The 18,459-nt window shown below is 47.8% G+C and overlaps 1 protein-coding gene across 1 annotated transcript; it reads left to right on the forward strand.

Annotated features, from left to right (window-relative positions):
* Positions 1-278: 278 nt before the first annotated feature.
* On the forward strand, positions 279-13,087 carry PAX1 (paired box 1). The gene is made up of 8 exons (XM_053927415.1): positions 279-546; positions 1,403-1,909; positions 2,744-2,853; positions 4,429-4,669; positions 5,098-5,727; positions 7,313-7,455; positions 7,995-8,214; positions 12,996-13,087. Exons 1-8 carry the CDS (start codon positions 279-281, stop codon positions 13,085-13,087), a joined length of 2,211 nt encoding a protein of 736 aa, XP_053783390.1.
* The last annotated feature ends 5,372 nt before the right edge of the window (positions 13,088-18,459 follow it).

Raw genomic sequence — 18,459 nt, forward strand, 5'->3', positions numbered from 1 at the left:
ATGTTCTCGCTTATCCATTTCATTTTAGGAAAATGAAAAGAATTTCTTTGCCTCTTTTCCCTTGCACTTCTAAGGACATTCTCTGCGGTCAGCAGCCAATGTAGTGGAAATCAGCGAAATCAGCGCCCCACCGCAACGCTGCAGATTTGACCGGCTTTCCATAATAAACACATCCAGGCTACCAAATAACAATGCTAGGCTAGTAAATAAAATGAAAGTCTAAGCAAAGAATTTCAAGCAAATCATAGTCACAAGAAGGCTGAGCAGCCTAGGACGGTATGTCACGTTCTTGGGGCTCTGTTCTAATGCGGATTGGCAACATCATCAGCACCTTCCGTTTGTGGTCTGGGGAGTATATGTGTCCCAATCTGGAGCTGCAGGTGCAGGGGGCAATGTCTCCACCACTCTTCTCCGTGAGGCTTCCTGATGGGGAGGACACACTGTCCCTGCGCTCTTTGGCCGCCAACAAAGGGGACTATTTAGCCTGGAGTCCTTCTATTTCCTCCTCCCCACCTCCCCCACCCCTGAGATTCTGGTTCCCCACGAGTTAGTTCGCGCGTTTCCTGGGGGCTTGCAGTTCCTAGATCTGGGTCAGCTTTTCCAACCGTTTGTCTCCCTGCAGCTAGCCACTTCTTACTCATTACGCTTTCCAATTGTGGCACGCAGGATCTCCTGTGCAAAACTGTGTCTTGGGGCGGGGTGTGTAGGAAAAGCACAATATAACCTGGTGTATAAAGTGCATTTGTAGCCTGAGCTACGTAAAAAAAAAAAAGTAAAGTTAAAAACAAAGCTAAGAGATTCGGTTTAACTTTGCTTTCCAACCACACAACTCACCGCGCAGTGTTCCTAAAATCGTAGCAAAATCTCGGGACCTGAACTGAGCCAGAACACAAGCTGAACTGTCGCGGGTTCCTCAGGCCTGAGGCGCTGCTGTCTGGGAGGACCTAGGATCCTGACCTTGCCACCCGGAGGGAGGCTGGTGGGTACTGTGTTGGCTGTAAGTCTAACCCACGCTCGGCCCGCGGGCCCTCGCGGGACTCTCGCTATGTGTATTTCCTGCACTCTGCTCCTTCCTGGCAGCTGAACCGAAAAATGCTGGGCCGGCGGTTGCTCTTTCCGCACTACGGAACTTGAGAGAGACTTTCATATGTTTGTTTAGGTTTCTCCTGAAGATCTTAAAATGCATGGGTACCCGGAACACCCTGGTCTATTGTGACCAGCATGTTTCATTTGCATCCAAATAATTACCAGAAAGAGTTCCACCAAAAATTAAAGACACGCAGGAAAGATGAAGTAGGGTTGACTGTCCCAGCCTTTACATTCAGGTCCTCGGATCAGGTGGAAAATCGCAACGGAGTTTTCACCCAAAATCCCGACTGTTTCCTCTTGCTCCTGTCCTTAGGAGGGCAGGCACACCTTTCCTATTCCCTCTTTGCCTCACGTTTTTGGCATGGACAGACCTCGCCTTGCCTTTCTCTGCCTTGGGAAAACTGGATCGGTTCCCGAGGCAACTCGGGGGCTCTCAAATCCGTCCTCCACATCTCTGGCCGTCAGCTCCAGCTGAGAGCTTCACGTCTGGGGTTCTGTAGCGAGTCCTTATCTAGGAAGGTCCTGTACCTCTGGGAGCAGCTCTTCACCTTGTTCCACACTGTGCCCAGGGCGCTCAAAACAACGGAGCCAAATCCAGCCAGACAGACATGGGATAGGCAAGCCTTTTACCCCTCGCGAGCTCAGCACTGGCTACTTTGCCTCTTCCTGGTCACGGGGACGCCCAAGCTGCATTGCAGAGAGGTGGAAGAGATGTTTCTTTTCCTTCTGCAGCCCCACGTTTGGGACCACCTCTCCTCTAAGCCAGCCGACCTAGGGAACCCGCAGAGCCGGCCCACCAGCCGACAGGGGGCGACAAACTGTAAGCTTTTCCCGGGGCTGGCAATCAGGCTGCGTGGTTCTGACACTAGCTGGCTGCTGGAGCGATGGGGAGTGGGAGGAAGGTGGGATGCGAAGTAAGGGCAGACAGGCTCTGACACCCCAGAGAGACCCCAGGCATAATTTTCTGTCTACCCCTGCCCTGCCGGCCTTCGCGGAGGGCAATTGGGAGATGGTGCAGTTCTGGACTGTACTTTCTTGCCAGCGCCCAGCGCTCTACTGGCAGATGTAGAGTAATGTTCTCTGAGAACAGTTAGGGGAAACCAGCTCTCACAGAAGTACCACCGGCTTTACAACCTCTTCTCTGAGCGTTCCTGTCTATTCCTGGCCCACCAGGGAAAGAAATAGCTTTAGGTGTTTCACCTTATCTCAGGGATGCACTAAGTTATGCATACTGCAGTTCCCAGATCCAGGAATCAACCTTTCTGATCTTCAGGGCCCGACTTGAAATTCCGGCAACAAAAATCTAGATCAGGAGAAAACAGGGTCCAAATTACCTGGATAGAACTAAGCGGGGCGCCTCACATTGTGCGCAGTCTCAGAGAGCCCCACAGCCAAGGCTACTCAGTCCTCTGCTCTGCACTTTTGCAGAACCCCTGGCTCCGGTTTGCCCACCATATTTCAAACTATCCCTTTACCTTGTCCCTACCCCTGTGCGGACTTAGACTGGCCTAGTCTTCTTAAAAGTACCCGACCCCTCACCAGTGCAGACAGTCCTCTTCTGGGTCCCCAGTGGCCTCCCTGAAGTTGCACTACATTTTCCGTGATGCAGCAGGGGAGACTCCTCACCTCATTTCAACTTGGGTTTTCTTTCCAGGGATAATTCTTGCCTGTGGCCCCGGCCACATCCTAGCCCAGCTCTGCGCCCTCCCTCCAGAGAGCACAGGATTTATCTCTCAGGCCCTCCTAATTGACATATTTGGACAGGTTAATTCAGAGCCAGCCACACTTTCTGGTCCCGCAGCGGAGGGGAAAGGGTCAGGACTCGGTTGCTGCTGCTCCCTGGCTGCGCCTATTGGGTGCCACTGCGCTTCCTGCAGCATCACCGCACAGCTATCTTCTAGCCCCAAAGCCTGAGACTCTGGGGCAAGGGAGCCGGGAATTTTTTCCGCCTCATGAGGAGAGCTGGGAGCACAGGGCTGTCCTGAGAACCAAGGCTCTTCCCAGGCTTCCTCATACACCGCCCTCCCGGTTCTAGTATTTTCATCCTTAAGCCCTTGGCGTTTACTGGCTTCAAGCTGGGAGCTCCCTTGTCTCGGTCTCCTCTCTGTCAGTTCAGGGCAAAACCAGGAGCTTTCTCCCTCCACCTGCTATCTCCTGGACTCCACCGCATAGCTCACTCTTTGAGTACCACAGTTAGCAACACAGGCTGGGAAAGTCCAGAATTGGACGTTGATGCAAGATAGAAATAGAGGAGGGGTTTGATGGTTCGTGCAAAAAAATAGAGAGTTCAGGGCTGCTCATTCCCCTCTCCCTTAAACAGAGGGCAAAGAGCCATTCAGAGGTTTAACAAAGGCCCTCTGCAAGCTGCGGATGCTGTGTGAAAGATGAGGCCAGGCAACTCAGATGTGGAATAATTCTGGGTTCCTGGACTGGATGGAAAGGACTTATCTTTCAGACCTATAGCTAAGGCTACAGTGTGCGACCTTCCTAGGGTGGTTCGGGGTCTCCAGGATGCCCCCCTCCCCCCAGGGGGAGCAACAGATCAGAATCCCTTTCCGACCTTCCTTTGTCCTGTGTCACTTCAGGGTGGAATGAGTTCGGGTGGATGGGCCTAGTCCCAGGGAGACAGAATCTAGAATCAGCACGTCTCACATCAGTGAAATAACACCACTACCCCAAGGGTGGGGACGGCTATTAAACATTGTAAAGATTTCCTGAAAGCAGGATTGGATTGTCGGCCAGAAATAGGACATGGCAAATGCCTTGGGCCAGTCACAGTGAACGCTCACTGCGACGCTCGCGCTCTCAGAAATGGGGCGCTGATTCCACACACTGAGCATCTTGTCTTGATCAACTTTAATCCTGTGATTTCTTAGCAGTATTGGTGGTGGAGGTGGCAGTAAAACTAAAACCCAAACTAGTACTAGTACTAATAAATATTCATCAATTTGAAATGACTTCCCCATCTTTATCTGAACAGGAGGGGTAGAATTCTTCGAGGGTAGCAGAGCTAGTAGATGGTCCCAGGACCAGCTAAGGTTAGGACTTTGTGTGTAGGGAGGAGGATGGGGTTGAGGATGGGTTCCGGAGGAGGACCGATATGGGAGGACCAAGGAGAGGGTAGAGTTTCACCGAGGGGAGGGGGGTGCCGGGGTACAGTGACGGGAACCAATGAGCTGCCAACTCACGAGTCTCTGGCGCGACTGCAGAGATTGACGTGGAGGACACGTAAAATTGATCCTCGCACGCCGCAGCCTCCGGGTCAGACGAATTTTTCTTAATCGGGTGAAGTTAGCCCAGAGTCTGGGGTCGCAGGTTTGGAGAGTGTCTTGAGAGAAGGTGGTGGCGGCTGCGGCCCCCGCTGCAGTGGCCGCAGCGGGCCCGGCGGTGGGAGGCAGAGAGCTTGGCTGCAGCACACAGTGCATTTCCAGCCCACGGCGGGATAGCCGCGGGTCTCGGCTCGCGCTCGCCTTCCCTCTATGCCTCTCCAGCGGCTGCGGCACTCGAGCTCTCCCAGACTGCGCCGGGCCCAGGCGTGGCCGCCCCTGCTCCAGGCAGCTGGCTGGCCTGCGCACCATGGGTAAGGGGCTGGAGGCAGGCGGGGGCTGGTGGGAAGACGAGGTGTGTTGTATCCCTGTGTTTCTCTTTCCTCTCGCCTGTTTTCCCCTGGTAGACCCGGTCCTGGTTATGGACGAACCGCGTTTTCCTCAAGTGCCCAGCTTTCTGGGCAAGGTGGGGGCAGTTCAGCGTGTCGGAGTTGGGACCTCCCAAGTGAGATGCGTCAAAAGGGCGTGCAGGGTTGTACGGCTCCGTGCTCCACTCCGGGGTCCCTGTGACTGTGCTCATTCCCGAAGGCATACCCAGGCTGTTTGCCCGCAGATTCTGGGTAACTGCAGGGCACTTTCTGAGGCACGCCTGGGTGCGGCCCCTAGCCTGATATAACCATCCTTGGCTAACCCTCTGGTATTTTCTCGTTTTCTCGCTCACTGTCCTCGGGCGCGTCCGCAGAGCAGACGTACGGCGAGGTGAACCAGCTGGGCGGCGTATTTGTCAACGGCCGCCCGCTGCCCAACGCCATCCGCTTGCGCATTGTGGAGTTGGCGCAGCTGGGTATCCGACCTTGTGACATCAGCCGGCAGCTTCGGGTATCCCACGGCTGCGTGAGCAAGATCCTGGCACGCTACAACGAAACGGGTTCCATCCTACCAGGGGCCATCGGAGGCAGCAAACCCCGTGTTACCACCCCCAACGTGGTCAAGCACATCCGGGACTACAAGCAGGGCGATCCTGGCATCTTCGCCTGGGAGATTCGTGACAGGCTGCTGGCCGACGGTGTCTGCGACAAATACAACGTGCCCTCTGTGAGCTCCATCAGCCGCATCCTACGGAATAAGATTGGCAGCTTGGCTCAGCCTGGGCCCTACGAGACGAGCAAGCAGCCGCAGCCACAGCCGGCGCTGCCCTACAACCACATCTATCAATACCCTTACCCCAGCCCCGTGTCGCCCACTGGCGCCAAAATGGGCAGTCACCACGGGGTCCCAGGCACAGCAGGTCACGTCAGCATTCCCCGTTCATGGCCCTCGGCGCACTCTGTCAGCAACATCCTGGGCATCCGGACGTTTATGGAACAAACAGGTCAGTAGTGGAGGCCTTCTGTAACCTTCTTGGAAGGGGCAGAATTGGAGGTTAGGGGAGTAGGCATGAGGGCGAGGGGTCACCCTCCTTGGACCAGTTTGGCTCAGGGGAAGGCTAGGGTTGGACAGGGAGGTTGAGGGTCACAGGCCTTATGTGGGAGCCCTTGGATATCTTGAACTTTTTATGAGAAATATGGAAAATGTTTCCCTAATGGAAGAGCAATCTCCGGCCACAGATATGGAGGCCTGAAATTGCATTTTCTCGTTCTTGAAAAAAAAAAAAAAATCAAACTCCTATTCCAGATCTAAGCCAAACAAACCTGAGTGAGTTCTTTGACTCCTAAGGGTCTTTCGGTATGCCTTGCAGTTTTCCAAAAGGTTCTGCCTCCCCCATGCCCAAAGGTTCTTTTGAGTAAAGGGGAAAGGGGCCACCCGGCCCGTCTTGTGTAGTGACCTAGATGTCAAGTAGGCCTGGCGTCATTGCAGGTTCTTGAACTGGGATCTCCATTGTGGCACCCCAGGGCTGCAGCCATCTTCGGCGTGGAAGCTCACAGGATTTGCCCTTCGCCTGTAATTAAAAATCGGCAAATTTATGGTCATATCTCTCAGGGAATGGAGGGAGTGGAGTAGGGGAAGAAGATTGAGGCAACCTTGGTGCAGAGCTTGGGAAGATCGTGTGTGGGCGGGACAGAGGTCTCGGTTTCTTCGAACTGTCCCCTGCCCCCAGCAGCTGGGCAAGGGATGGCATGCTCTTGTGGGAGCAGACTGAGGAGGAAGGTAAGAAGCAAAATACTCTGTAGCCCAAGAGAGAAGGGGGTAGGGGCAGCAGAAAGAAATTGAAAGCTTAGCCCCTGCGGCAGTGGGACGCGCTGCTGAGGCCACAAACGAGGTTTGTTTCTTCGGGTGGCTCAAATCCAGACAGGGCCACCGGCTGGTGCCGAAGCTTCACCTGGAGCCATCGTGGGCGGCTGGCTGGGACGTGGCCTTACCAGGTCTGTGCTCAGTTCTGGATCTTTCTTTGTGTTTCTCTGGAGTGCACACACGTGTGGAAGAAGCAGACACATGCAGGGGATGCCTGCTGGTCACTGGCTTGACGCCTCCTTTGGGAGATCCCAGATGTCTCCGGAGGCAGTTTTGAGTAAAACTGTCTCCCAGCCTTCCAGACACTTGCTAAGACTTTGAGAATCCCAATGAATTCTCACGAGCCTGCTTTGGATTTGAACTTGAATCTTACTGGGAGCTGCCTGTAGACAGCAGAAAGGCGCCATGGCTGAGTAAGCCCCTGTCTCAGAGGCCGCCTCTCCACCAGACATCTCTTTTTTGGGAAGCTGGTTGCAGTCTCGGAGGAGCAAGGAGGAACCTCTGCCCCACTGGGCATGAAAGTGAAATCTCGTGCTCTGTTTCCTCTCTGCCCTCCATCGCTCTGAGGAGCGTTTGGCGCCTCCGGTGTTTGCAGGACCCTCAGCTGCGTCCTGGGAAATGAGCTAAGTGGTTGTAAGCACTTGTGTAAAAGACTGGCCGGAGGGCTGCACTTGTGCCCAGTGCGGATTCCGATGTCTCTACTAATCGGTCCTATTTCCCTGCAGGGGCCTTGGCCGGGAATGAAGGTACCACCTACTCCACGAAGATGGAAGACTGGGCTAGCGTGAACCGCACCGCCTTCCCTGCCACCCCAGCAGTAAATGGGCTCGAGAAACCCGCATTAGAGGCGGACATTAAGTACACCCAGGTAATCAAGGGTCAGGGGAAGGAGATGTCCTTAATTAGATGAGGGGAAGATTGCAGGTGGGGGGGGGTTGGGGGAAAGAGAGAGAGAGAGAGAGAGAGGAAACTCCCCCAGGCCAAGGGCCTCGGGGGGCTTCTGGCAGCTGGGCCACCGTATGCAGGCAGGGGCATTTTCTCTTCTTTTCTCAACCGCACTATTTTGGAGCGGGGGAGGTTGGCTTTAGAGGGGATTGAGTTGCCTTTTGCCAAGATACTTCTGCTATAAAAACTTGAACGCATAACACAGATGGTTGAGGACTCTTTTTCTTTACACCCGGTTGATGAACACCATGATCTCCCTCACTTATTATTATTATTTATAATAATTTGAGTGAAAAATAACTTTGCCAGAATCCTTATTAGGAAAATTAGAGGTCAAGCTTTGCGTGGAGATAATTGAAGGGGCAGAAGGGGGAAAGAAGGATCTCTTGCCTCAGTAACTCCGAATGCTGGAGAAGACGGCCAGATTGCCTGGTGATGGTCTGTCCCTCTCCATCCTCACAGTCGGCGTCTGGCCTCTCTGCAGTGGGCGGCTTCCTCCCCGCCTGCGCCTACCCGGCCTCCAACCAGCACAGCATGTACAGCGGGCCTGCCGGAGGCTACCTCGCCCCGCCGTGGCCTCCCGCGCAGGGCCCCCAGTTGGCGCCTTCCGGGGCCGCGGTCACAGTGCATGGCGGGGAGCTCGCAGTGGCGGCGTTGACCTTCAAGCATCCCAACCGAGAAGGTGAGGGGCACGGGTGGGGATGGGTCGGGTGAAAGCAGAGCCGGTTAGGAAGGGTTCAAGGGGAGGGGGAGCGTGTAATAGTGGGAAAGGTAGCGAAAGAGATTTGGTACCGAGCATAAATCTTTTCTTCCTCCAGATTAAACTTGTTGCTTCTTGGAGCAGATTGATTTCTAACAGGTGTATGCCCTGATGCGTGTCTCTAGAAAGGCAGGCAGAGCTTGAGAGAGGCCCTAGGACTGCCCCCACCCACACACAGTTGTACAGAGAGAGAAGAAAGAGGGTCAGGTTTGGATCTGGTTCTTATGCCCTTGGCCAAGTAATTGCTTTTCTCTGCATCTCATTACTCCATCCATAGAAGGGTCTAGAAGCATCATTTAGGCTCATATTTCTGTGGCCTGAGAAGCTTAGCCTTTTGTGGTTGACCTTCTCTGGCACCTGGGCACGTCCAGGCACTGCCCTTCTGTTTCTTTCCAGGTTCCCCTTAAAAAACAAAACCAAAACCAAAAAAACCTGGACCTTCATTCTTGGAAAAAGGAAAGAGCAGTTAAACCATGCATCCCTATGGTTAGACTCTGAACTCTGTATGGTTTGGGGTACTTCTCTCTGTTGGCTGAGTTGTCTCTCCTCCTCCCCTTTCTTCACCATAAGCCAAACTAACAAATTTGAGGTGTTTAATTGCTGGTCAACAGTGCCAGGGGCATCCTCTTATACTGACCTTCAGATTCTGTTTTTTCCTATAAATTGGGAAAAGTTCATCTGCCCTTGAGTCCTCATTTTCCTCATAGGTGAAAGGAGTGGCAGAATTTGCTAATTTCAAAAACCTGCCTGCAATAGGTTCTGACCACCAGAAATATGCAACTTCAACTACCCTGAGAAAGGAAGGAGTCACCTAAGGGGGTCCCAGCAACAGCAGAGAGGAAACAGAACACAAATCTTAGGGTCAGCCTGGGGCAGAATGGTATTCCAGAAGGATCTTTACCAGTCAGATCCACCTCATATCCACCAAGGAGGAAGTGGGGGGGGCGGGAAAAAAGCTTTCTGTCCAAGTAGACACAGTATCCTGACTTGAGTTGTGTGTGTATGTGTGTGTGTGCGAGAGAGAATATATTAAACTACCCTCAATAAATCAAGTAAATCAATAAAAAACAAAAATATTTTTATTTTCACCTTTCTTAAAACACAAACATGGAATATAAATTACAAAAATTGAGAATTATAACTATTTTTAGCTTTAAACTAAATTAAACAATAGAATACCAGTTGCTTATTTATAAGAAAATCTAAGTAAAGGAAATTAAAAAAAAATTGAGCATTAGAACTCCTCTAAAGCTTTACATTTAAGGAACTATAAGAGGTCTCAGAGTGAATGCTATGCTATGTCTTTCTTGTCCCTGGCCTCAAATCTACCTGCTTTCTGGACAACTGACCTTATATTTGAATAAGAAATTGAAATGGAATTTACCTCATTATATAAATCATTTAACTAAGCAGGTTAATTTTAATTAGAAAAGTATATCCACACATTTAAACGATTTCCCCCAGCACTGATCTCAAGCAGAAAGAAGATTTAGAAAAGCACTTGCTGTTTTCAGAGCAATGTAGTCCTTTGCTAACTTCATTCTGAGGCATTTCAAGCTCAACATTAGAAACAAATTATGACCTGTAGGTAACAACCCAAAGGTAAAACACACAGTTCTGAATTCTAAACTAATTCGAGTCCATTGGGCTGGGGATTCATTGGTGGTTGATTTTCTTTAGAAGACATTTTCAGAAATAGAGAGCTATTGAATAGCATTTGCATTCATGACACTTTTACCATTATATTCACTTCCTATTATGAAAAATCTAATTTTCAAAGTCTGTAGCAATAATTAGCTAGATTAGTTATATGAAATGAATACATTAGTTTCCTGATCCTCACAGTTCTTTAAATATATAGGTAAAGGATCATTGAATAAATGAGGCCCGTCATTAGACAATGGTTTCTCAAATTGCACACAAGTGTTTGCCTTGAACCAAGGAACACAGAAATAATTAGAATTACATACCTATTTGGGTTAAGAATTTTTATTCTTACTGGCAGAAAAGCTGACTTTAAAGATCATCCACACCACCAACTGGTCTTTGAAAAATAACAATGCAAAGTAATCTGAATCCCTGCCTTTTTTCCCTAATCATTGCTTTAAAATTATGTGTAAACAATCCCACAGGACAATTACTATATTTGTTGCTCATTTAATAAAAATACTAGGAGTAGCGTTTATTGAATTATTTTTTCAGTAGGAAAACATTTCTTTACTGAAAGCAATTTAATATTGTGAATGCTCAGTGAAAAGAAATAGTTTTGATCTAGTTCATATATCCTCCAAATCAGGTGACAATGAATTTAGAGGTTACCTTAAGGGTAGTTTAATCAAATGCCAAATTAAGCATCACAATTTATGAATTTTATCCTAGTAAAGACTAATGCCTGTGGGTTCCTTATTAGGTAGGCAAGAAAGTATAATTTACATTACCCATCCATGAAAGCAAACTTTAATTCTTAGGAACCTAAGGAATAGAAAGTTCCAGTTTATCTACACGTGGAAAGGTGCTGATTTGCTGGAAATTTCAACACCTATCCAATTGTCTTTTCATAGCCAAGGCAGGACCATCTCATCCCCACCCCCACACATGACAGAGCTCACCAGATGTTTCCTCAAGACAACTAGTATTTACAGCGTGTTTCCAGAAGACTTCAAAACCTCAAAATCCTTCTCATCAGGGGTTTGGAAAGACTAAAGATTTGGAAATCAAATCGATAAGGAATTATATAGGTTCAAAGAAAAATTTGTTTATATTTGTTACGGATAACTCTCATCTTCCTTCCAGTTATCTCTACTCAGATTAGTTCTTGAAAAATCGATCCTAAAAGCAACCTTGCCAGAGAGCACTACTAGCGTGCAGGCGTTTGCCTGAGAGCCGGGCGGCTGGCAACGTGGATGTCATTTGACCCAGCCCTGGGAGACTCCTTCCCAGATGCGCCCCCTCCTCCGCCCTTCATCTGCTCTTACCCCCTTGGTCCCAGTGGCCTTGAAATTGTGGTCCCAATATTTTAAAAATGTGTGTCCCTCTAGAATTAAGTTAAAGCTCCTGCAAAGCGTCCAGTGCCTTAGGACCCCAGCCTCTGACTTACTCTGAGTGCCCGGGATCCTGCGGTGGGAAAGGAAGGTAGCAGGGGCCCTATGGAGAGGGACTGGCATTGGCAGAGCTAAAAAGGCAACAAGATTTGCCCTGCAGAGGGGGTGGAATCTATCTCTGGGCTCCCGGGTGTTTTATTTTTCACGATTTTTATTGCTTGTCTCTAAGGCAACTGGCCCTAGACTAAAACCTCCTTCTGCTCTGAGGTTTTCTAAACAGGTTCTCACCTTGAAGTGTGTGTACAGAGTGGAGAGAAGAGGTCTGACTTCTCTGGCTAAGTGGCCATGACTGTTTAGGAAAGAAAGCTGAGAGGTGATGTGGGGGGGTGTGGGTATGAAGTGAGGTGGGAGAGGCTAGGCTTGGGACAGCTGAGGGGTCACTCTGCTCTGGAAAAGTCTTCAGAGCCCCTAGAAGCCCCTAAGAAACCAGATGTGCGTGCTTGCCCATGTGTGTGTGCACATGCGTCCCTCTAGCAGAGGTGTACCACCCAGCTCCTCACGCTCACAGTAGGTTGCCCATGGGGCTGGAGCAGGGGTGCGGGCAGTTGCAGGGAAAAAATTCCAGAGTTTCCCCTCACCCCAAAGTGAGGTGCTCAGAGTTCCCCCTTCAAAGGAGGACTTGGTGGAGGGAAAAATAAAGTTGAAAATAGGCACCGTTAGGTTTAAACAAGCTTGTGCCTCCTAGTACAGGAGAAACTGAGCTGCGAGGGATCCGGAAGGAAAAACAGAGGTTGCACAACGGTGGTGTTACTTTTTTGGCTTCCAGTAGCAAAACTCGGGCCCCTATCCAAAACCCCAAATAACAGAGCAACGTACAGAATGCCACCCAATTAGGCAAGCCTACTGTCACTTAATTCCGTGTCCTCTAGGCCTCAGTACGTGTTGTGCCTGAAGTGGTGAGGGAATCTGGATTCTCGGGCTGAAGTCGGCCGCCCACTTATAGAGCAGCCACTTCCTTTGCGGGAAAGATCCTGGCTGCCCAGAGCCCTCGAAAGACACACTAAAGAGGAATCTTTGGTGACTGGCACTGCACTCGATTTTCCCTTGCCTAAAGACAGTGCCCCAAGCCTCTTTGATGGACAGAGGACCTGATGCACTGGCAACTAGCTATTCGGGCTTGTGCGTGCCAGCTGAAGTCTGGGGTGGGAGTGTGGAGGAAGGGTGTGCGAATCTGTTATCTGCTCCCTCCTCCAGAGGTCTCTGCAGAGCTTCCCTGGCTCGGGGGGTGCACTGGGTGGTAGCGCAGCACCTCCCTGCACCCATCGCCTTCTTTATTAAGCACGTTGTAAAGAGAATTGTACCAAGTCAGCGGTCTGGCAGCATCTGCAAAATGGCCTTGCGAGGAGAGTCACTTACTGTGGTTGCCCTCGCAAGTGAGTCCTTTAGGGGAGGAGGAAGGGTGAGCACCGACTGACACTAGGGGCTGCTTTATCGAGCAAGTTTCTGCTTCCTCCTTCCAAACCTGACACGTCTAGCGTTCACGGCAAGTTCGCCCTGGATCCTCGAGTTGTCCTCTAGGTTTGCGGGTGTCCTGGGTCCCCGGGTCTCTGGCTGTGAACCGCGCCTTGCAGTGACCCGACACCCCTGTGCTTTTTCCCGTAGTGGCGGACCGGAAGCCTCCCAGCCCTGGCAGCAAGGCCCCAGACAGCCTCAGTAGCTTACGTGGACTGCCGGTCCCAGCCTCGACCTCCTAGGGGTAGTGCAGCCCAGAGCTGGAGTCAGGAGGAGGCAGCGGAGCTGCAGGCGGACCAGGAAGCGCAACTAGGCTCTGCAGCTCCGTGGCGCCACAGGCCGGAAAGACACTCGAAGAGATGCAGGGGGTCTGCCCGTGGGGCCATGTCCCCTCAGCCTTAGCCCTTGCTCTGCCCCCTGACCCCACCGCCGCACTTCAGTTGTGGGTTAGGATTTTCAGGCTTTTATGAACTTTGGTTTTCGACTGTTGCACCCCTGTCGTGACATTTGGTCCGGTGTGGCCTCCTTCGACCAGCTTTTTCCCACTTCTTCCAGGATTGTCCGAAGGAAGGAACTCTTCCTTCCTCCCTCTTTTCCCTACTTTCCTTTTTCCCCCGTTTACCCTCGAGTTCCTTCTTTCTCTTCGAACTCCTTCCTTCCTACCCTATCTTTCTTTCCTTCCTCATTTCCCCCTTCCTTCTCTTTAGCCTTTAAAGTTTTTCCTCTTTAGTCCTTCCTGCTTTCCTCTCTCCTTGCCTTTCTGCCTTGTCTACTGTGCTCTGTCTTGTGTTCCAGCCCCGTCCACCACTTTCTCTCCTCCAGCCTTTTACAGACAGCAATTCTGTTTCTTCTCATTCCTACTACTTCCCTCACACCCAGGAAAGCCTCAAAGTGGTCTCCATGACAGTCCCTCCTCCAGCAGCTGTGACTCCTTAACCTTCACCCACTGTATCACCTAGCCCTAATGAAGGGATCTGGAACTTAAAAAGAGAGCAGAGAAGCCATAGCTTTTTATATTTTTATAGTAATGAAATGGAACAAAACCCCATGAATTGTCTTCTCCTTCCTCCTCCCCAGGATATTGTCTGATAATCTGAATTTTCTCAGTGCTCAATGACTGGGCGACTCTTTGCTTCCTCTGAGTTGTTACCCCAAAGAAGATTGGGGTAGGAGTAGCAGGCACAAGGTCATTGATATTTTCTGTAGTTAGAAAACTGCTTGCCCTGGAGGTGCCTCTTCTCACCCCTGTGCATCTAACAACCTGAGAGAATCTGGCACATGGTAAATGCATAAGCACTGTTTCTGATGTTGGAGGGAAGCAGGTCAGCACATTTGTTGAAATTGTAGACTGCTTCTGGGTTACAAAAGGGCAATCTGGCTTCTGGTCTACAAAGGGTAAGGGTCAGAAAACTCTGGAAAGTGCCTTCTAGAGCTGGACACAAGAGCAGTTAACTACTTCCAAGTTCAGGCACACTAGAGGTGGGACTTTGGAGATAAAACTGTAATTTTTGTAGTCATGAAAATGCCACTGGTGATAGTATGACACCACCTGTTAAACATAGCTGCCTTTAAATAAAGGACAGCATCTGAATGCTTTGTAGGAATGAGCAAGTCTATCACCAGTCTGGACTGTTATATAGGCATGCCTCACCTACTCAACCCCTGAGTTTCCAGCATGAACACTATTAAGAGAAAATGATTTTATTGGTGTACTCATTAGCAGTTACAGCCAGAGTGGGCAGGAGGTGAAAGAGCAAGTGAAATGGGAAGAGTATTTTCAGAAATTTGTCCCAGGAAACTCCAGGTCAGTCCTGGGGAACTGAGATAGAGAGGCAATATGCAGAAATCATCCTAAATGAAGTTAATTCTAAGAGGAATAAACTGGCCAAAAGGCAGTGAGCAAAACATGGAGGACTTTTTTTCCGAAAACTCTGGAAGCTAAAGAAAATTATCCCAGGCTACCAAATAATCTAGGTATTTCTAACTACAAAGGGATCTCTGTCTAGTTTTGTTTTTCTTTCTTGTGTTTAGTTTTCTAAAACTAACAGAAGAGATTTCTGAATTGAAGCTTTTGCTTGTAAAGTGGAGCTTTCTGTTTGGACATGTGGAGGGAACCAGTAAAGAATTAATTTTTGTCCTATCTTGTAATCATACCTGCTGAAGGTATTAATCATAAAGGAATATCTGCCCTTTTCATATAGAAACTTTCCCCAGGTTTTAAAGTCTCTTGGCTTTAAGAAAAGATTCATTGTATAGATAGGAATATTGAGGGCTAGCCATTTGGTTTCTTTTCTCCAGCCTCTACAGCAAGCTATAAATTACAGGGTTTGAGCATGAAAACTGGGGTGATCCCATCTCATCAGAGAGCCAGGATTAGGGCTTGAACTTTGAACCTGAGGTCCTCAGCCTACAGTGTTAGCATCTTCTGTAGAAAAGCTGGTCACAATGATAATAAGAATAGGTATGAAAAAGAAGCATGTTCTCAAGTCCTCTGTCCTCTCAACCTGTTATCACTTGCTTAGATGAGCTTTACGTACTTACTTATCCATAGGATTTTCACGTCTCTCTGTTGCCCAAAGGAGGACTGGCTTGCCTGGGTCATGAAGATGGCATTTCAGCCCTTTCTGAAGAAATGAGAAGAATCTATATAACCAGCCTCTATCCCTGAGTTGCCTTAATCACTATTTCCCTGCCACTTCCCATTTCTGTGTTTGGGATGCTTAGTGAAGAGTAAGAAGAGCTGGAGAAAGCAACCCAACATGATGGGAGGTGCCTGTGTTGTAAATGCCACCTTCAAAGTGAGGAACTTTTTAAATCTGTTCCCCATAACCTGTGGGTGGAGGTGAGTCTTTCCAAGTCCCTTGGCTCTGGGGTGAGCATTCACAGAGGAGAGGAGCATCCAGCCACAGTACCACATTTCACTTGGGATATGTTTAGGTACCTCTTTTTTCTTGAGGCTGTGGGCCAGTCCCTGTTCCACCAAACTGTGATGGAGGCCTGTGACCTCTCTGAACGAACCTTTATGTTTCTATCTTCAAAATGAATGCTTCAGTGGGGTGACACCCACAGTGACCTGGTCTGGAGAAAGGCTGGCCCTGGAGTTGCTTCACCTCTGTGGAGATAATTTTGCTGTTAACAAAAAGTAGGAGAATCATTTCTATGGTTGATGGGGGACCCAGAATTTAAATATTTTTGGAAAGATCTCACTGGAATATTGTATTTTTGTTCTCTATGCATATGGATCTATGGAGGTACTGGGGACTCATGATAAAATTATGTAGTATGTGTCAAGTAGAATAATTTGAGGAAGAATTGCTCCCCAGAGGCAACTTGTCTTTGTCCTAGCACCTGCCTTTTAAATTTTTTGAATTTAAAAGTTTTTTTTAAATATAGAGAAATACTAAAAACATAAAGGACATGATCACTCAAGTAACCATTTGATTTTTTGAAAGAATCAAAGATATATATATATATAATTAGAAAAAATTTATCAGTACAAAAACATTGAGATGAAAGTGAAAGTTTCTTTCTACCTCATCTCCATCCTTAAAGGTGAACTTTGCAACAGTCTTTTGTGAATTCTTCCAGGAAAAGATATGCAGATAGTAGAATATCTGTGTTTCTCTGTATGTACTATTTAAAAATGCACAGCAAGGTGTTGTGATAGATACACACAGATATGGTCTGGAGAGCTGATCTTTGCAAAGCAGGAGCTTCAGGGCCACTTTATTCACTTTATTGTATTGAATGGATGCATATCAAAAAGGGATTATTAAAAATAGTATTTGTAAAGAGGGCCAGCCTCATGCTTTAAATGAATAAAGCCAGAATTTTGTTGCATTCATTATTGGAGAAAGTGCTTGGAGTGGACTGCAAGAATTTCTCCAAGAAAAGTGGCTGGTTTTTAGCAAGGAGGAAGGGAAGCAAACCAAAGAAAAGGAGACAGAGGAACAAGAGGCACAGAGCATTGCCCTTCACAAACTTTTTTTTTTCAAATCACTGAAGAGCATCCAAAGCTGCAAGGGGCTGGTGAGTGCCATTTTCCTTTTGTTGAAGGGTGTCATTCTCTCTAGGTTAGAAAACAGAGATGGAGACAAAGGGGTGAGGAAGAACTTTGTTTGAAGAAGTATTGGATAGGAATAAAATGTAAAAACCAATAGGGCACAAACATTGTTTTTACCTATCCCAAGTTCACTTGAAATCCTTGTGGAATTAACATCCTGATGGATGAACCTTGCTCATTGACAAGCATGTTTCCCTGTTTGTTCCAGGATTTCTGGTAAAGAGGATGGGATTCATTTAATTGAACAGTGGTCTGTGTTAAAGCACTCTGTAGGTTTACAGGCATCAGTTTCTCTAGCTAGAATTATTACAGTGCCTTGGTTCCTTTTCCAAAGAAACTCTACCTGTTCCATGTTATGCTGGATAATATGAATTTAGAATGTTGCCAAAGTGTGCCCAATGAGCACATGAAAAGATTGTGTATTCAGACAGGCTATATAATGTGAAACATTTGTTTCTTTTCTTTTAATGGGTGGTAATTATGCAGAAAATTGTATTTGGTCTTCACCTTGACCTTGCTGTCTGAACTATAGCCTCACTCATGGAAGAAATGTCTTTTGACTGAGATAATTCTGGCCAAACTATTGGTCTCAGCTAAAAAAAATCCGTCTGTTATTGATTTTTTTTTCAAAGAGCAGAGCAAGGAGGAATCACACTGTCTTCTTTTTCAAGGCATTAAAATGAGAACCACACTTTTAGTCACAATCCAATTTGGAATACTTGAATTCTAAACACTTGTAACAATTATACTCAATTTATTCTACTCTATTCTTTGGAGTCAAAACCAGTTGAAACTCCTGATTCACTCTAAAGTGCTTTCTGCAGGAGAAGCAGTCTACGGTTCTTTGAACACACGTCTGTGTCTGGGCTGGCCAAATCCAAAAGTGGAATCCCAATTATAGTTTTTATGAGTGATGGAATTTCAACTGCATTAGAATTTAGCCACCTGGGTTGCCTTCACTCTGTTTTCTTCTCAAGGATGAAATAAGCTGATCAAGTGTTCATTCAGCTATTAAATTACACTTCCATCCTGTAGCATTTTATTTCCTTTTTCTCTGGTGAGATGTATTGGCTTGATGGATTATCTCCAGTCTCTTATAATGGCCACATAATGTTCCCTTTTGGGAGTTTTCCCAGGCTCTGGTGGATGTGGTTTTAGCTTTATAAGATTTTATTTTTCCCACACAATAAACAACAAAACAAAAATTCTTTTAACTGGATGCTTTTGATTTAATAAAAGATCTATTGGATGAAAATTGAGCAAAATATTTGAATAAATTGAAAGAAATTGAACTTTTAAAAAGTTGAATTAGAACCTAAAATTATGAGACATGAAACAAATGAAAGGTTCCTTTGGCAAACATGTTTGTAATATGATTACATTGATCTAAACACTAAAGGTATCTTTCTGACCACCAGGGGGAGCACGCATTGTTCCATGAAAATAACGATGAAAACAAAAGATAACACAACAAACAAAAATTCGTCATTCTTGTTAAAGGGTAACCTGTCCAGGTGTGAACAAAATCTGTTTGTAAGAGGAGTGGTTTTT

The sequence above is a fragment of the Desmodus rotundus genome, chromosome 6, assembly GCF_022682495.2.
Source record: "Desmodus rotundus isolate HL8 chromosome 6, HLdesRot8A.1, whole genome shotgun sequence".
Taxonomy (NCBI): Eukaryota; Metazoa; Chordata; class Mammalia; order Chiroptera; family Phyllostomidae; genus Desmodus; species Desmodus rotundus.